The following is an 18518-nucleotide window of genomic DNA, read 5'->3' as shown; positions in this document are numbered from 1 at the left end:
GCGTGGGTTTATTTTCTTGTTAATGTTTTTCAAAGGTTCGCGCATACCTTCAAAAAGGTCCACGAGTATACCACGGGTTAGATACCACTGTCCTATACGATCACCTATGCCTAATTATTAATTAGTATCTTTTTTTTGGCAGAAGATAAGCAACCGAAAAATATAGTACAAAAACTAGTTAGAAATTAATATTTAGTTATAGAAATTAAAACAATAAAAAAGTTACTTATTTAGTTATTAATAATTATATATAAAATATAATTAGACTTAAGTGCTCGTACAGGCTACTAACGATGATAACAGTTAATATCCGACTGCCACAAACTCACCGTAAGTACTTAAGTTCAAGTAACAGTAAAACGTACGATACCAAGTATAAGGTACATTCTCACCTGTTTCTTAGTAATCTCTTCGTCGTACTTTAACAACCAATTTTCTAATTCTGCTTCTAGTTTGAACTTGCGCTTAAAGAAAAGAAAAATCGAGTTTGTATTGCCCTGGTGTTTAGTAGTATCAGCACCATGAAAATGACACACTTATATATATTTTGTATATAAACTTAAATATCCAAGGATATGGCTTTTAAAATCATTGCAACAAAAACAGAACCAATAAAAATGGATCATTCTTTTAACCGCTGAAAACTGTTTTACGATTTTAACCGTCCAAGTCGAAGCTATAGATTGAAACAAAAATGAATATATATTTTGTAATATGACTAAACGTATGAGAAGTCGTATTATTTCATGATTATTTTTTTCCAAACGATAACTAACTACAAATCATATTTTTGTTTCCAAGGAAACAGTACTCTTACTTTTTGTATTCGGAAATGTTACTGGAACTCCCTAGGCAACAATGTGATTTGAGATTTATTAGCACGGTCTGGCCTCTGGAAGCTTCTTGATTTTTCTAAAGTTGTTTTACAACACACAGAGTACAAAACTGGTACTTTGTCAGGACTTTTAAACTTTTCTTTTTTTTGGGGGGGGGGGACTGCCTCCACGAGGGTATAAACACTGCAGTTAGACGCCATAGGTATATATATATATATATATACTGATATACGTCAAATATAAAACATATTTCCAATTCCTACATCAGTAAAAACCAGCAAAATCAATTTAAAATGTTTATCTTGCACAGACATATTTAATCTGATCTGTAAACGAAAAAACACACAAAACAACAGGGGCCTAATTACCAGATGTAGGAGGGGGGGGCACTCCGAATGTTAGGCATCTAGAGATACTCTCGTTGAGCAGAAGAACAGCCTGTTGGGCAACCTGTCCAATTAATGCGAGATACCCAAAAAATACTCCAAAAGAGAGAGAGAGAAGAAAAAAAAGACTTTAATATCAAAACATTACTACAGTTACTGCAACACATGGAGAGGTATCTTATTAAGTCAAATATTAACACGTAAATGATCAAATTTTTTCATTACTTGTCAATCCGTCCCAGATACCATTTCTGACCTGTATAAGTTATTAGAATACTGTAGCTTTCTTACCCCATGGATATCTATAAGCCGACTGAATACACAAGATAATCCATATTTATAGTTAAAAGTCATTTGAAATTTCATCGTGTTAGTACTTTACCATTCTGTACAAAATACTTCAATATATGAACTAAAGCGACTTAGGTTTCCTTCAAACAAAGAAACACTTTATCACGCATCGTGAAAAGAATAAAATCTGGTTCCGAACCTTTTTCACGATACTCTCGTCTTCTTTGTTGCTGGCATGAAGCTGAGATAACCGTGTCTGCAAGTGATCTATTTCTTCTTGAAGTTGACTGATATGACCCTTGCAAATGTTCTGCTCGTACCCAATCTGATTGGCAGTATCTGTTCTATAGAGGATTGATTGTTGTTTATTTATTAAAAACAACAAGATAGTAAACTATTTACGTTTTATCATAAAACTAAAGCTATATTTTTGAGTCTGAATGGACTAAATAGACCAAATTTTGAATCCCAATTAAATACAGGACATGTTAACAGTTTAATTTCCAGTACCAAAGTGAATTACATGCTAGAGATACGCTCCACTTAAGCACACTAAATGGAAAGATATTTGATGAAGCTCTTAAAGAAATTCATTGAAGACAGCTTAAACTAAACTTGTATATTAGTGAGGGATCCTGGGAAAATTGGAAAACACATATTGCTAAGACAACGAGAGAAACAAAAATATTGGAAAAAGATTTAGAACATAACTAGTTACATGATAGTTTGAAAAAAAAAGGTCTGCCAGATTTAAAGATAACTTTAGTTGCTACTATTTCTAATGTTAGTGAACAAAATGAGTGAGTTCAGGGCTGTTGTTGAAATGAAAGACTGTGGTATAATGGGAATTACTGAAAATTATTTAGATTTGAAGAATATTTATAATAGGAATTATTCTAAAATTTCAAGTTATAATTTATTTAATAGTAATGATATTTTAAAAGATGATGATATGGCTCTTTATACAAGCAATGCAGTACAGCCTGTTGTAAATGAATAAAAAAAATGGTACTTAAGAAGTTGAATCTATATGGGTCACAATCAAGGATTTCTAAACTAAAAAGTTTTTAATTGGCAATTGTTAGATTCTGCCTAATTAGACAGATGAGGTCAATGAAAATTGTATGAGGTCAGGGTTGTTATTTATAAGGCTAGTGTTGCAATAATTATGGATACTTTAATTTTAGACACACTGACTGGGATTATATGGAGTCAAGTAGTGAAGGAGAGATTTCATGATGTGATTCGGTATGGCAAACAGTCAGACAGAAACCACAGGGGATACTATTTCAGATTTATTATTATGGTATTTTAAGGTTAAACTGATTTCATCAAAGAGTATTAGGTAGGTCTGCCTTATAATGAAAGGATCTGCAGGATAAATTACAAAGTATTACTGAATTTAACTACACTAATTAAATTTAAGCAAAGGAGTAAACAGACTGGACAACACAATGTGTGACACAAAATGTTTTTAGATCATATAATGTGTCATCCAGTCTGTTTAATGTGTTTGTTGAATTTTGCATAAGGCTACTCAAGGGCTATCTGCACCAGCTGTCCCTAATTTATAAGTAGTAGACTAGAGGGAAGGCAGCTAATCAACACCACCCATTGCAAACTCTTGGACTACTCTTTACCAACAAATAGTGGAATTGACTATAAGATTATAATGCCCCCACAGCTAAAAAGGTGAGCATGTTTGGCAGTGAAATTTAAACTTGTGACCCACAGATTGCAAGTCAAGCGTACTATCACCAAGCCATGCCACATAAAATGAAAACAATCTTTATTAATATATGCAAAAATACAGTGTGTACTTGTTTTCTAGATGCTGGATGGTTACCTTTCACAGATTTGTGAATCAATTAACTATTTTTATTCCCTTAAGATGCCTTCCCTTCAACCAACCCACTTAAGATCAGGAACAAGAATATTTACCAAAATCTATTCCAAAATGCTTAAATCTAACATTTTTTGCTCAACAGAGAACATCAGATTTACCCATAGCAACTAATACTACCCATTCAATATAGAGGCTGTAACCTAGAAATACCTGACCTATTGTTGAAGGACACTGGCTGTCAAAATTCTTGAAATATTACAGCAATGACCTCTATGGATAGAATATATCTGCATATCACATTGTTAACCTCTAATTAGGATGTAGTTGCAATAATCGATTTAGGGGAACACCTGGGGAAGCATAATTCAGTTTGATGTCAAGATTAAAAAATAAATAAATTTTCATTACAAATTTTCAGAAAGCTAATTTTGAGGCCCTATCCTATAACTCTAGGATTAATCAGTTTTACCTGGATATACTACATTCTTAAATACACTGATTTTCCTCACAGTAAATTAGTAGGGTCTGCAAAAACAGGAGATCCAACAAATACTGTATTAAGGAGTATTGGTCCAACACAAATGAAAAGACTTCACATAAACACATATATTGCTAACATCTTTATTTACAAACTCAATACAAGTTAGTTAAAATAAGACAAATTTCCATATTGTGTCATTAACTGGAGAGAGAAGGATGAACTCTAAATTGTCAAAAGTTAAGAGTTAAAAGTTCCATTATAGTCAAAGTTCTTCAAAGCTATAGTTTACTCCAATTTGAAGAAATTTAAAGCTTTATCAAGTTGTTAAAAATCTATTGAAAAACTCTTACACTCATATCTAAGCTAAGTCTGAATCTCAAACAAAGGCTAACACAATATGTAAGAGCTGTAAAATGTCTCTAAAACAAATCAAATCTAGCCAAATCAAGAAAAAACAAAGAACTCACTAAGCAAATATCCAATCTAAAACAAATAAAGTCTTACTTAAAAGCTATCAAAAACAAAGAAAACAGAATAATATATACACAACACACTCTTTCTCTAGGTGTCTGCACTATCAACATGACCGAGGACCACTCACAAATGAACAAGGAGATGTCAAAGCCCTCACTCTTTATCAAGAAAAATTAACATTTTTGATATCTATAATGTATCCTGTGCTGCATTAATCTTTTCTAATAGGGAAGATCATGACATCTTTGGTGACACAGCCAGTTCTGTGAATAACTAAAGGTGAGAGAAACTTATCAGCTATCTCTTGACTGATGTTTCCAAAAAACAACTTTACCTATTAACTAACAGGATAACAATTGTTTTTTTTTTTGAAAGACAAGATTTAATAGGATGGTGTGGCATATGGGTTTCACTTTTTGTTTTATATCTCAGTGAAGCAAGGCAATTGGAGACTGTAACTTTGCAATATGTCTTAGTAATATCTATATTATAATTGTGTAATTTGTCATATAGATGTAGAAATAAAATCTAAAATGGGCAATTCGGAATAAAGTGTCATATAATACAGAGAAATGAAGATTAAGAATTTATTTAAATATTTCCTTTAGAAATTAAAACTTATATAATGTAAATACATGAATTATTTGAATTATAAACTACAATTTGATATCCACTTTACTGACATACATTGAAAGTAAAGTTGTTTAATTAATTAAATTTTGAATGTAACTGTAAAAATGTTGTGACATATGCACTTATACCCCACTTTATGCATAGGGTTAATGAAAACAACAGGTACACTACGTCTTTAAATGATGTTTCACAAACCAGTAACCACAGTTAATTTCACACAAAAATGGGAAATTTGACAAATACAGTATATTATAAAGCTTGGGTCTGTTTCTCCCTGAATCTGACTGAGTCCCATGCATAGAAATAGATTGCATACAAAAATGTATAACACAATTATATTTACAAAAAAATTCAAAGTTAAATTTAAGAAAAGTGTATGTAGTGCATCTTTAACTGAAAAGAGAGGGATGTATTCTAAGTTTTCACAAGGGTTAAAAGTTCCATACATTACAGTCAAAGTTCTTCAAAGTTAAAGTTTATTCTGCTTTGAAGAACTTTAAATCTTCATCAAGTTGAAATCTGGAGAAAAAACTCTTATACTTATATTCCAGCTAAATCTGAATCTCAGACAAAGGCTAACACAATCTTTCAGAACTGCCAAATTTTTGTAAAACAAAGAAAATCTATCTTAAAAATGCTGTAACATTTACAGGCACCCACCCATGAACAATAGCGCAATAGCACCCATGAAAAGAGAAACACTGGGATAATGGCCTTCGATTTCTTTATGATATATTCAAATGAGGATAGACTCCACTTAAGCCACTTTTATTTTTCTAACTGATTGATTGGCTTATAGAATGAGTTGTTCTCGGAAGTAGTGGAGGAAATTCCTTGAAAAATAATGGGAGGGTTTGAGTTTTTACTTCTCCTCAAGGGTGGATGTACAAGGATAACCTTGATGGACCACATGGTTCTTGCTATCCTTAAGTTATGTTACATTAATCACCAAGTCCGGTATGGCCTGGTAGTTAAAACGCTTGAATCGCAATATGCGGGTCGTGGGTTCGAATTTTCGTCACCGAACATGCTGGCCCTTTCAGTCTCGAGGGCGTTATAATGTCACGTAAACCACACTATTAACTGGTAAAAGAGTGGCCCAAGAGTTGGCGTTGGGTGATGTTGACTAGTTACCTTTCCTCTCGTCTATCACCGCTAAATTAGGGATGGCTGGTGCAGATAACCCTTGAGTAGCTTTGGGCAAAATTCGAAACCAACAAAATCTTGAAGGAGCGATGCCATTAAGAGGTCCCTACGAACCTGACCCTCCTAGGTCACAAAGACCTAAGTCCCGACACGGAGAGAGAGAGTGATGCCGTCAACCATAGCACTGAAAACATACTTCGTACAGGCACATTTTAATGTTGAGTTAACATGACTATATAAGAAAAGAATATCACCTTCATATTCTTCACGTTTTTTAACAAGTGATATATATACTTTAATCATTCACAAATTTTGTGAACTTTGAACAATACTACAGTTGATGATGGTGTGTTGTCTAATCCTAATCCTTTTTGACCATTATACACATGTCTGTGACGTAAACGATACCAAATGTTCATTGTTCTTAAAAAATATTAAAATCCTATGAAGTATTTAATCCCTCTTCACTACCTTTGGATGATTGGCCATGTTGATAGATTAGTACATTTTCGTACTGTTGTCTGTAAAAATTAAGAACAAGGATAGAATTTGACACATCGTGATGCCAAGTGGGGTAAAATTTGGCAGCACTAGAGTACACCCCCTCTCCCAAGATGACACCTTTTGTTTATGAAAATTGTCAAATTTGGTTAACAAAGTTTACTATTATGCCCCCCCCCTCCCAAGAAAAAAAAAAGAGATTTGGGTAAGGGGAATGATCATATTATATGCTGATAAATAAAATGGTAATTCAATTCTCAAAAAAATTTGGCCGACTTATGCCAAATTGTTGTTATGGACTGTTTTCACGTGGCTTCACCAAAACGAGAGTCGACCATATTGGAGATATTGATTTTGTTTGTTTTACTGTTCATGAGCTTACCTGTGTAGCCTTTGGCAGTTAAATACTAGTAATAATGGTAAACTATTGTTGAGTGATAAGGTGTCTAATCGGTAAGACAGAGACACACATTTACAATTTTATCGCCTTCTCAAGGTGATTACTAATTAAGGTGAAGGGTGCAAAAAACTTGGTGAGGACCAAAGGAAACTGTGATTAGCCAGCTTCTAGCAAAACTTTGATGGGAAAAATCTGGAAATTATTCGAGTGTATCAGCTCATTTTATTTAAGGTAAGAAATATTTTTATAACAAAATTATATAGATACCTATATTTATAAATATTTCATCATAAGTAAATATATATTGTTCAGCAACAGTACGTGAAAATGACAGTAGAGATAGAGCACCCATTCTCAGTGGGATTATGCATTGAGGTGCAATGATTATCATCTAGCATTATCCATATATATATTAACATGGAATGTTTTATTTTTAATAAGATTCTCGTCTGCCTTATGCAATCAACTGTTTCATAAAAAAGACGGAAAGGGGCGTGGCTTTGAATATTTTGGTCTTCCTTAGCTTGGGAAAGAAATTAAAATTAATCTCTTATTTTCTCCAAACATTATTCAACTCTCCCACCTCAAACTTTTACGATCTTGATATTTTTTTTTTGCTTTTGTGATATGATAAATTATTGTTTATTTTCATACACGTGTAAAACAAAAAATATAATATAAATTCAAGCAAAAAGCTAAAGTACACAGGTTAGAAAATGGCTTGTACATTGTACCTTTATAGACATACAATTGTGTGGATCTTCAAACATTTACTTATTTCTTTTTTAGGACAAAAGGCAGACCTTTACCAGAAAGACAACTAAGATTGGGTCCCTTCTATCAATATGATATCCACAGCTGCAATAACTAAAGAGGAAATTCTAATGTCACCAGATCTTTCACGATTTAACCATAGACAAAGAAGAACTGAAAAAAAAAGAAAGACACGGATGCAGCCCAGTCATTGTTGTTATTACAACAAATACAAAAGGAAACATTTAGAGAACAGGTGGAAACTGGAACTGAAACCCAGACGGATTTGACTGGGAACCTAGTGACAATCATGACAAATAAGTTGCAAATCTTAAGGACTGAAAATATTGAATTGAGTTCGCAAGTGAAAAATACAATTCAACGTATGATGATGCAGACTTTGATGGTAAACATGAAAATGTAATTTACTACACTGGCTTACCAACTTACCAAATCTTGTTTACTCTCTTTAGTTATTTAGAACCATTTTTGCCAGTAAAAAAGTATATGAGCAAGTTTCAAATGTTAATACTTACACTTATGAAATTGAGATTAAACATTCAGAACATATTTTGGAAATAAATGTGGTGGATAATATACTTTTTTTGAGGTGTTTATTGACAGACCATCTAATCTGAAGGCCAGAGCTGAAACATGGTCTTCCTAAAAGCACCACAATACTTTCAAGTTTCTTATTGATATTACACTTCAAGGAACAGTATCATTTATATCGAGAGCATGAAGAGACAGAGTAAGTGACAAACATATAACAGAAAATAGTGGATTTCTGAATAATATTGTGCCTGACGACTTAATCCTTGCTGACAAGAGGTGTGATATTCAACTTTCAAGCTAGTGTGGGTTCTATGATGACAGAGGTAAAAATAACTACCTTTACGCGAGGAAAAAGCCAACTGGCACCAACTGACCTAGAAACGATTATAAAAATTTCACATGTGAGAATTTATGTGGAGAGAGTAATTGAAACTGTGTGGCAAAAATATTCTATATTAGGTAGACCATTACCCATTGATTTTTTTATCTGTAGAAAAAACGAAAACTTAACATTGGTTGACAAAATTGGTGTTGTCTGTTGTGCATGTGTAAATCTGTTGTCAATTTCAACTAAATAAGAAAATGTTTATCTAAAACTTTGATTTTGTCATATTTTTAACTTTAAGTTCCTGTGTTTCATGTACAATATGCCATAAGGAATACTAATAACAATAAGGTTACGACAGTACTTTAATTGTTACTTTTCATCTTTGAACATAAACTGTTGGGCTTAAAATCTACAATGTAAATTTATCAGCTTCAACTTCCCCTCATATCTTGCCTTTTATTGTTTATAAAGGCTATCTCGATACTTAAACGAAAATTTGTGCAGTTTCTCAGCAGCTTTCATCAATTTTGCCATGAATTTATATCGAATACTGTCTAGCGATTTGTTTACTCTCTGATGCCTCCAATATGGCCACTAGTCTGAGTCATTAGGTTAATGGTGATGTATATGCAAATACACTATTTATAATTAAAATTCCAACTGCAGAAACAGTTTGTCAACCAGAAAAATAAATAATAATAATCAGTCATACTTCGGATTCACCAACCTTAAACTTGTTATATCTAAATAATTTGTATCATTTTATTAAGATATGTAAGTGTTTGATGTTCAAGTTAATACTGTGTATTTTCTTACAAATGCTTACTTGGTCATTTCTTCAAAATTGTTTTGAAATGCGCATGTTTATTTTTAAACAACAATTATGTTAACTGATATATGCACTGAATTATAATTAATTAATAGATTACAGAGGTTCCAATTAACTCTTTTTTTCTTTTGTTAATGCTAACACAGATTAGTGATCAAACTACCCACTAGGTGTATCTTTATTAGTTATTACACTTATACAATATGCAGTTTTAAGCCAGTTTTTATATTCTAACTTACTTGCTGAAACATTTGCTACTAAATAAAATAATGTAAAATAATAGCCGTAAATGCAAGAAAGAATCTAATTCATACTAAAGTTATAAAAAAATAAAATGCAATAAACAAGACCTGAATACAAATTTCAGTACATATAATTCACATTATACAACCTCTATTGATTAAATGCACGAGTGAAATTCCTACTTACTGTAGCTGACTGATATTGTCTGCTGCCAAACTTTCCACTCGAGCAATAAACTCTTCTAATTGTTGGATCATAGTCATTTTTTCACAGACCTATTAATTTCAAATTTTCTGTTAAACCTATATAACCCACTTTAAATGCAGGCTTTTATATGTATATATTCTTATTTGTTGTACTAATGTGTCAGAAGTCACAAAAATAAAGTTAACTACAAATAAGCACTGTTGAATAACAATAAAACCATTACTTGCTTTTTCCTATCAGCTAACTCTTACATACACCTCACCTCAGGCCCATACGCAGAATGTTTTAAAGTGGGATTCTAATTTGTGAGATGAAAAGCAAAATCAGCGTGCTAATACTATGGGGGGTCTGGAGGCATGCCCCCCAGAAAAATCTGTAAAAAAATAGATGCTATGGGATCAAATCTGGAAGCAATTTTGTAAGAAATATAACTTAAACAATTGCATGGCTTGTCACATAAAATCCACAAACATCCAATGAAAAGTCAACAAATCATCATTCTGTTGCAACACTGCATGGAAAGCTAAACCTTGAATTGCAATAAATATGTATGATTTAGTATAGTAAAGTACTGCAATTATTAGCTGTTAAATTATAGTACTAATTTAAACAATTCTGTACAACAATAGTATATTAGATATTTGAATCATTGGCTATCATATACGTACAAGTAAGCATTACCGAAATAACTTGTTAGCATACACCATTCTTCTGGGGTGCTTTTCCATAAATAACTTACATACAGTTTCAATATTTATAGCAGTGCCATAATGATTATGTATTAGAGCTAGAGCACTCAGTCTTTTTTTCTGTTTGTGTACACATCAGGTAATTATTCTTGGCTCGTGAGACTATATAGTATGCAGTATATAAGTTAAATTTTCGACATTTCTTACTGAACAGAATGAATTGCCTACATGAAACTGATTGCAGCAATATATAATTTTTTTTTGCCAGCAAAATAAAAGGATTGGCACATGATGACTAGGATACAGTACTAGGTAGCTTTGCTGGTTTAGTAGCTAATACAGCTTTGGATATACAATTAGAATAGCTACCTTGTGTTAACTGGCTGAGTGCTTAAAAGTGTGCTTCAGTTTACCAAATATCATGTGATCGTTCGGGATCTGCTGTCCGCCAGTTACTGTTACTTGTATAGTGGGTAATTTTCAAATGGGTTTAAGATTAGTACAATTCTCAGCTTCTTCCTTATACGAAAATAAAAACCTACAAAAATGCTTAAATCTCAAACCCACAATCACTTTATAGTTCTACTTCCATGACACAACGAAGCTCTCTTGCGCTCAAAAGCACATGTAGCTGTTAAATATATACCACTGCTTTAGTTTAAGTTTAATGCAAGCATTATGATTTGGATAGTTTATATAGCATGGGTGTCATATTTAGTTATTTTTAGAAGCGAGAGGTTATGCCAAGTTTGTTAATGATTCATACATTGTGTAGCATGTATGTTGTTTTAACTGAGTATTATTGCATCAGAATACCTATTATTGCATAGAACGTTCTAGACTTCTGTCGAGGTGTAAATACACGTCGAAAGATTATTATTTAGATCTATACTGCACAATTGTGAGTTTAGCAATGAAGAATGTATAGTGGTTATTTTTAAAGTAAAACTATCACAGACTGTATTATAATAAAAAAGCAGAGACGAATAATTTACCTTGACAGTTGTGTTCTAAATTAATCAAACCAGCTGGTGCAGACTTTGACACAAAAAAAAAAGACAATTATTTAAAGCTCTGGATACAACTGCGATAACCAACAGTGTAACAAATATTTTTATATACATTTGACTTGTTTAAAAATATTATTTAAAGCAAGTGGACTGTGTTGCTATTTGTTTATTGTTGAAATTTATCACCAACAAGTCACAGACACCTGCTGTGAAGAATCCGGCTTACAAAACCCAACTGTATCAATACGGCTTCAGGATTCTAATTACAAAGTGTCAAAAGAAGCCATTGCATGTGACTATTTCAAGCCAAAAAATCCTAATGTTTCATCAGAAGAATGTAGACTAAAAAGAAAACATTAAATATTATAACAGCTTTGCTATAACCATATAAGCATAATTTTTTCACATCACAAAATAGGGGGTTCGGTAGACTCCCACCCCCTGCATACGTGCGTGCACCTAGTAGTTACTTTAGAATTTAGTAAAGGGTGCCTTATGGTCCTTTTTAGTTACATCTATATATTCTATAATATATATACTGATCTGTCCATTCATCCATCCATTTATTGCTATCTTATATTTTTCTTTGCCTATATATGACATCATACAAGAACAGCTAGCTGAAAACATTTCAACTTATATGAGCTCATTTGGTATACAATAAACCAGAAATATAATCTTTTCAGTAATCTTGGTGTCAAACTACAATATATATGAAAGTTGTTTCATACAAAAATAAAAAAATTCAATTACAATTAATTTAAGTGATATGTGTTTAACATAGGGTAAATTTAAAACTAATCCTGGACTTGTTGGTTGATAGAAATTACATTAACACGAGGTTCCATCCCTACCTGATTAACTTTGTGTAAGCCAAAGCAAGTGGTGGTTTAAATATGAAATAACTGGATTTAAATCAATAAAAGATGCATTTCTCTTTCTACAGCATGTGTAGAAATGTTACAAATAATCTGTAATCCATTAGTAAAACCTGTTCCTTACATTAATAACATTGTCAACAGAGATGAGATAACCAAGAAAATTATAATCAGAAACAACCAGAGACATTTGGTAAGATGCACTTTTTGACAAAAAAAAAGAAAATGCACAATTATAATCAGACTCATGTTAAACAATTCAATTATTAAAATTACAAAATGGAAATGTTTGTGAAAATGTGTTCATGCAAAAATTACAAAGAATTCATACCTTAGTATCTTTCTGTTTTCTTGTATCTTGTAACTCAGTTTCTAGTTTTTGAACTTTGTCAGCATTTTTCAGCTCTTCAGCTTGAACTTTCAAAATATACTGTTGATCCTTTAGTACCAAATCTGAGGAAGTTTTAAATCTTTCTTTCAAGTTCTTGTGAAGTTCTTCAAACTGTTGATTTAAATCTGTATAAATGATAATTTTGAGTGGTGTAAAAACATGGAGTATATATATGTATAGAGAAATCAAATACTTTATAGAAAATAAACTCAGTTTCTCAACTTCATTTTTCAGTAAAATTAATTATGTGTTGAATCCAGAAGTGAAATTCTCAAACAAATAGTAGAGGTACTCAGCTGAGTGAAGTGGACCTATTTTTGAAAAAGAAAAAAATCTACATGTAAACATGAAAAACAACAAAGCAGCTCAAATAAATCCTAGTACTAGTACTGCCTTAAAAATAAGTTCCAGTACTCAGTACTGGTGAGTAGCAGCAGAATTTCTCCCCTGGTTGAATCACATTTTAATTTTTTTATTATCAAAATGATGACCTTAAAGATTTCTAAAAATTTCAATTTGAGCATGAAATAAAATATAAGAAAGACATGAAACAATTTATCAAGTCTTAGTTTGAGGCTGTTTTGAATTAAATCAAGTTTCCATCCATTATTTTGAAAGCAATTTCTTTTATTAAAGTGGTTAACTTTCATGAAAATGTAAACATTTAAATTTTATTGAAGGAAACATATTATTTTTTTGTTTGCAAAGGCACATATGAATTCAACTTGCAGATCTTGGTGCTTATATCTGTCAATGTTTCTTTCTGTCTTACTGCTCCTTATAGAGTAGCAACACAACCATACACCTTCAAAACGAAAATCTTCATGAAATTATCACTGTAAAGCTTAAAACTGAAGTAGGTATATTAAATGTAAATAAAAATTTTATCTATGCACACTTGTGTTGCAACATAAATGTATTTTGAATACATACACAACAAGTAACTGACTGCAGATGTTCACAATAGAAGAGTCATAATGTCATGATAATAAAGAATTTTTTAGGCCACTGATGAGTTATCTGACTTGTCCAAAAACCACAATTCCTCTTGACTATGAATAGTAAAGATGACTTTGCCAAAATGGGTATCACTGATGCTACACATCACAAATAGTAATAACACTATGCTACCAAGATCCATTCAATTATACTTTGAAAAATTTGATTATCAGTCAAAGCATAATTGTCTGTGTTTATATCTTAAAAGTCTACTCACAGTTTTCATGATAAGATCAGATTAAATCTGTTGGAATGGCAACTCATAACATAAGTAATCACCCTACTTGAAAAATATAAATGTCTTAGTTAGACTGTAGACTGTCTTTTCCTCTTCTTGAACTTTTGTTCTTTCTGTCACCCTAATGTCTTCAGAACACAGCACAGGTAAATCAAAAACCTTTAACTTTGTAAACTTCAATTAGATCATTTCTTACCCTTTATTTTTAAAAAGAAAAATTAATAGATCTTACTTATCTTCAAAAGATAACATTTCCATCCCTGGAATCATCCTCTGAAACCCTTTTCAATAATTAAATATCATGTCTTAGATAAGGATACCAAAAGTGTACTCAGTATTCCAAGTGAGGTATAACTAGTGACTTGTTTAAAGAGATAGTTACCTCTTTTGACTTGTAATCATTGTCTAAAAAATACTCCTCAAAATAATATTACCTTTACTATTAGCAAATGAGCACTGTTTCAATGGCTTGAGTGATTTAGGCACCACTATGCCAGGATCCTTTTTTTTTTCATTCATGCTATTGAGTGTGTTCCCATTTATACTTGATCCAAATTATGATGACCCAAACACATTATCTTTTACTTATTATAATTAATGGTCAGTTGCCAAATATATGCCTAACTAAACAAACATTCAAAGTTATTATGTTATTAATACTTCAATACAGCTAAAAATACCCAAGAATTTAATATAATCTTTACTATTTACAATGCCCCTATCATAACCTTTAATATAAATAAGAAAAAGCAAAGGCCAAAGCACTGCCACCTGAGGCACATCATTAGTAACAAAGGTCCAATTTGACTGGACTCTATTAATAATGACTTTTTGCTTTCTCTCACTTAACCACCCTACAATCCAACCAACTAATCTTTCTCCAACCCCAACCTATGTGAGTTTCTTCACTAAACTTCTGTGTAGTGCCTTGTCAAATAACCCACTCAAAATAGTCAACAGATTAGTAAGACAACATTTTTTCTTTGGTGAATCCATGATGGTTCTCTTTTGTGATATCATACTTCAAAAACTGATTTTGCAAAGCTTCTTCTATCAGACACTCTAGCATTTTTCCACAACAGAAATAAGACTAACTGACCTATAATTTCTAGGGCAGCTTTTATGGCATTTATCCCTGATTTTCTTCTTTATGTCTTTACTAAGCCAATTAAATTTTATACATTGTTATTCTTTTCCTCTTTCTGGAAACATGCTTACCTTGAAGTAAAAGCTTTTTTTTTAATTTCCCAAATCACATTTTCACTTATTATCCCAACTCAATAATGATAAATCTTGTCTCATAGCCTCAAAATTAGCTTTCTCAGAATTAAGAACAAAAATTTAATTTTCTTATCTCAACATTTGGCCAAACATCAATCTTATTTATAACAAAATGCTGCTACAACCAGGGTCAAATAAAAATAATTTATTAAATATAACAACAGAAATAAAAAATCAAACAACTAGAATACAAATGTTCATCACTTATAGAAAAGAATAATTAGTAAACCTGTGCCTGGCCAGGAATAGGTACAAACATTAATAAACAATACAACACAAATCTCAATGTGGTTAATTTCAATAAATAAAGAAATTAGAGAAAAAAGAAACAAAAAAAGGAAAAACTTATTTCACAGGAGAATAACACAATGTTTCAAAATTAAACAACTTCTCAATATCAAGAACAATATAGAATAATAAATCTTTCTAACTATATCTTGTGAAATAAATAATTTTCAAGATCAAGGAAGGCCTTTCATTTAGTGGTTAGACCATAAGGTTACATCTCATGTGACTAGCTATTATTATAAACCTATATAATCTTTCATGACATTAATATTTATATTCATGATGTTAGAAAAACCTGTAGATTCAAGAAGAAGTAGACTAAACATTTCCTGGAAAACTAGATGACATTCATGATATCCCTAAACTTCCTTTATATATATCACTAATTCGATTACACCACCATTCCCAATTTGCCCCTGAAGAAGAGAGGTCCACCTTTTGAAAGCTCTCAGGTTATAGAGTTTTATTTATTAGTATTTATATGTCACTGCTAGGAAAAAAGCTTTTGTCAGTTTCATAACACATACATAAAACAAACTTAGAATCAACGTGATCTAGACAGAAGGTGAGCTAGCACTTTTATGTAACTAAAAATTTATTGTGGAACTAAACAATAGAATGAATAATAGATGAATGGTAAAGTAAACCATAACAAAATAAAAATTTAATTCACTATTTTATGTATTCATGCAGTGATCACTCTTCCCTAAATATCCCCCTACTTAAATTCTTCTGGCAATCAATTGCAACCAAGGATGATAGTTTTCCATAACATGGAAAATGTCTGTGCATGACTTCTTTTATTGTGGAATAGCCATTGCATACCAGCTTCTACAGAGTTCTTGACATAACATGACCATGATCCAATGGCAAGAAGTCCAAGAGATTGATGGACTCGCTCTGCTGCAGTCTTCATCTGCCTTCACAACTTTTGAGATTCTGACATCTACATCCTCATTAATGGTTAACAATAAATCTAAAATGACATCCCTTTTGGGTGATTCCCATATTATGTTATATAGAAAACTTGTAATTATTTAATCTTGGTCTCAAACAACATTCTAAAACTAATCTCAGAAAATGGACTACATCTGAAGGACAATTTATGGGCCATGTGAGAAGTTTGTCAAAAATCATTTGCAATCCACTCTGGGAATAACTTTTCTGAAAAGCTCTTGTTCTGAAATTAATGGAAAGGCTGAATATCACAAAAGTAATTGAATGATGCTTGATGGAATACAGATTTAACAAGACGACCAAGACAATTCATAAAACTCCATATAGAAGGCTTGTTGTCCTTTGAATTGATTCAACTGAATGTGGAAAAAGAGGTAATAAATTTTGATTTTGCTGAGAGATACACTGTATGATATTTGGAGACAAAGTATTATAATATAGAACCTAGTTTAAACTTACAAGAATACTAACTTAGTTTTAAAAGAATCAACTAACGTGTCAATCAGGAAATATCAAAAATATTTATGATATGTGTTTATGCATAGCAAATTTAAACTATGTATCTTATGGAGCCTAATACTTTTGTTCTCCTCATGAAGAATCATTTAAATTACACAAAACAAGTTCAAAATCAGAACATATTCAACACACAGCCACAATGATCTTCAATTGTGCATATCCAACAAAACAGATTAAAGGGCTTATTGGAAATACTAATATTTTAAATGTATGACTTCATAAGTTATGTACAAGTCCTATTACTAATGTATATTCCACAATTATCATTTTAAAACACATTTTGTCTTAAATTCTAAACTACTGATACAATGAAACTTCATTTACCTAATATATCTGGAGTAAAGTGGTGTTTATTTTTAATAAAGATCTCATCAGAAATTTTCCTATCTGTAGTCAATAGCTCCTTTATAAAAGACCTAATTTCATCATTTAATAGTTCATTCACACCATCATCACAATTACTGAAATGATCATATTTCTTTTTTAATTCTTCATATTTTTCCAAAGGAATATTTTTTTCTGACACCAAATGTGTATGCTCTTTATCACTAGATATTATGGATAAAATAATTTGAATTTTAAAAACAGTTTCTTCCAAAACCCTCAATAAACGGCACTCTTCATTGGCAAAGGAAAAGGCTTCACTGTTTTTGTCAGAATTCGCTGATCTGTTGTCCATCTCATTGTCATATTCAAACTTTCTTCTTTCACAAATTTGTGTAAATACATCTGACAAATTCATTGCACCTAGATAAAGTCTACTCTTTTCTAATGTTCTACAAAGCACATTTTCAAATAATGTTGAGTTACTGTTAGTACTAATTAGCAAGTTACAAATTTTTTTATCATCACATTACTTATAGTTATAGTTATACCATGTTTGGCCTAACTATGGTCATTAACCATAAGCGTCAAACCCATTGGCGATAATGGTAATACTTAATTAAGTTTATAATTTTAGCAAAATAATATACTCTAACTGAGTAACGCACATATATCTATACTGTACACAATAACCTTGAAAGTCCCACGCTTTTGATTTGCTTTTCAACAACAGATCAATGTTTTCTAACGTTACTCGTAAATTAGGCTTCCAGTTATATAAGAACGATGGAAACAGTTTATTTATATTTGTTACTATAGGAACCATACACGATTTACGGTTGTTACGACAGCGGAAGTCACGTGGGGCTGATAACACGTGATGAGATTTCCTGGCAGCTCTAGTCTTTTCCAGCGCCCTCTATTTTAGTATATAAGCCCGGCAAATAATTGCAGATAAATAGATATACAGACAGATTCGATGACGAGACGGCTTGAATGGGGTAATGAAGAAAAACTTTAATATAAGTTTAACAT

The 18518-nt window shown here is 31.6% G+C and overlaps 1 protein-coding gene across 3 annotated transcripts in view; it reads right to left on the bottom strand.

Annotated features, from left to right (window-relative positions):
• The window catches only part of LOC106472241 (IQ domain-containing protein D-like), a 23197-nt gene extending 4889 nt beyond the window's left edge, over positions 1–18308 (bottom strand). For all 3 annotated transcript variants that reach the window (XM_022400841.1, XM_022400839.1, XM_022400840.1), the window contains exons 1-5: positions 17484–18308; positions 12818–13002; positions 9889–9977; positions 1713–1857; positions 393–464 (exon numbers count right to left, since the gene is read on the bottom strand). In XM_022400841.1, the coding sequence (XP_022256549.1) occupies positions 393–464; positions 1713–1857; positions 9889–9977; positions 12818–13002; positions 17484–17901 (909 nt within the window). In that variant the 5' untranslated portion in view covers positions 17902–18308. The remainder of the gene's footprint in view (positions 1–392; positions 465–1712; positions 1858–9888; positions 9978–12817; positions 13003–17483) is intronic.
• Between the last annotated feature and the right edge of the window lie 210 nt (positions 18309–18518).

The sequence above is a fragment of the Limulus polyphemus genome, unplaced genomic scaffold, assembly GCF_000517525.1.
Source record: "Limulus polyphemus unplaced genomic scaffold, Limulus_polyphemus-2.1.2 Scaffold5186, whole genome shotgun sequence".
Taxonomy (NCBI): Eukaryota; Metazoa; Arthropoda; class Merostomata; order Xiphosura; family Limulidae; genus Limulus; species Limulus polyphemus.
The sequence above is the reverse complement of the archived record's forward strand: the minus strand, read 5'-3'. Positions and strand labels throughout refer to the sequence as shown.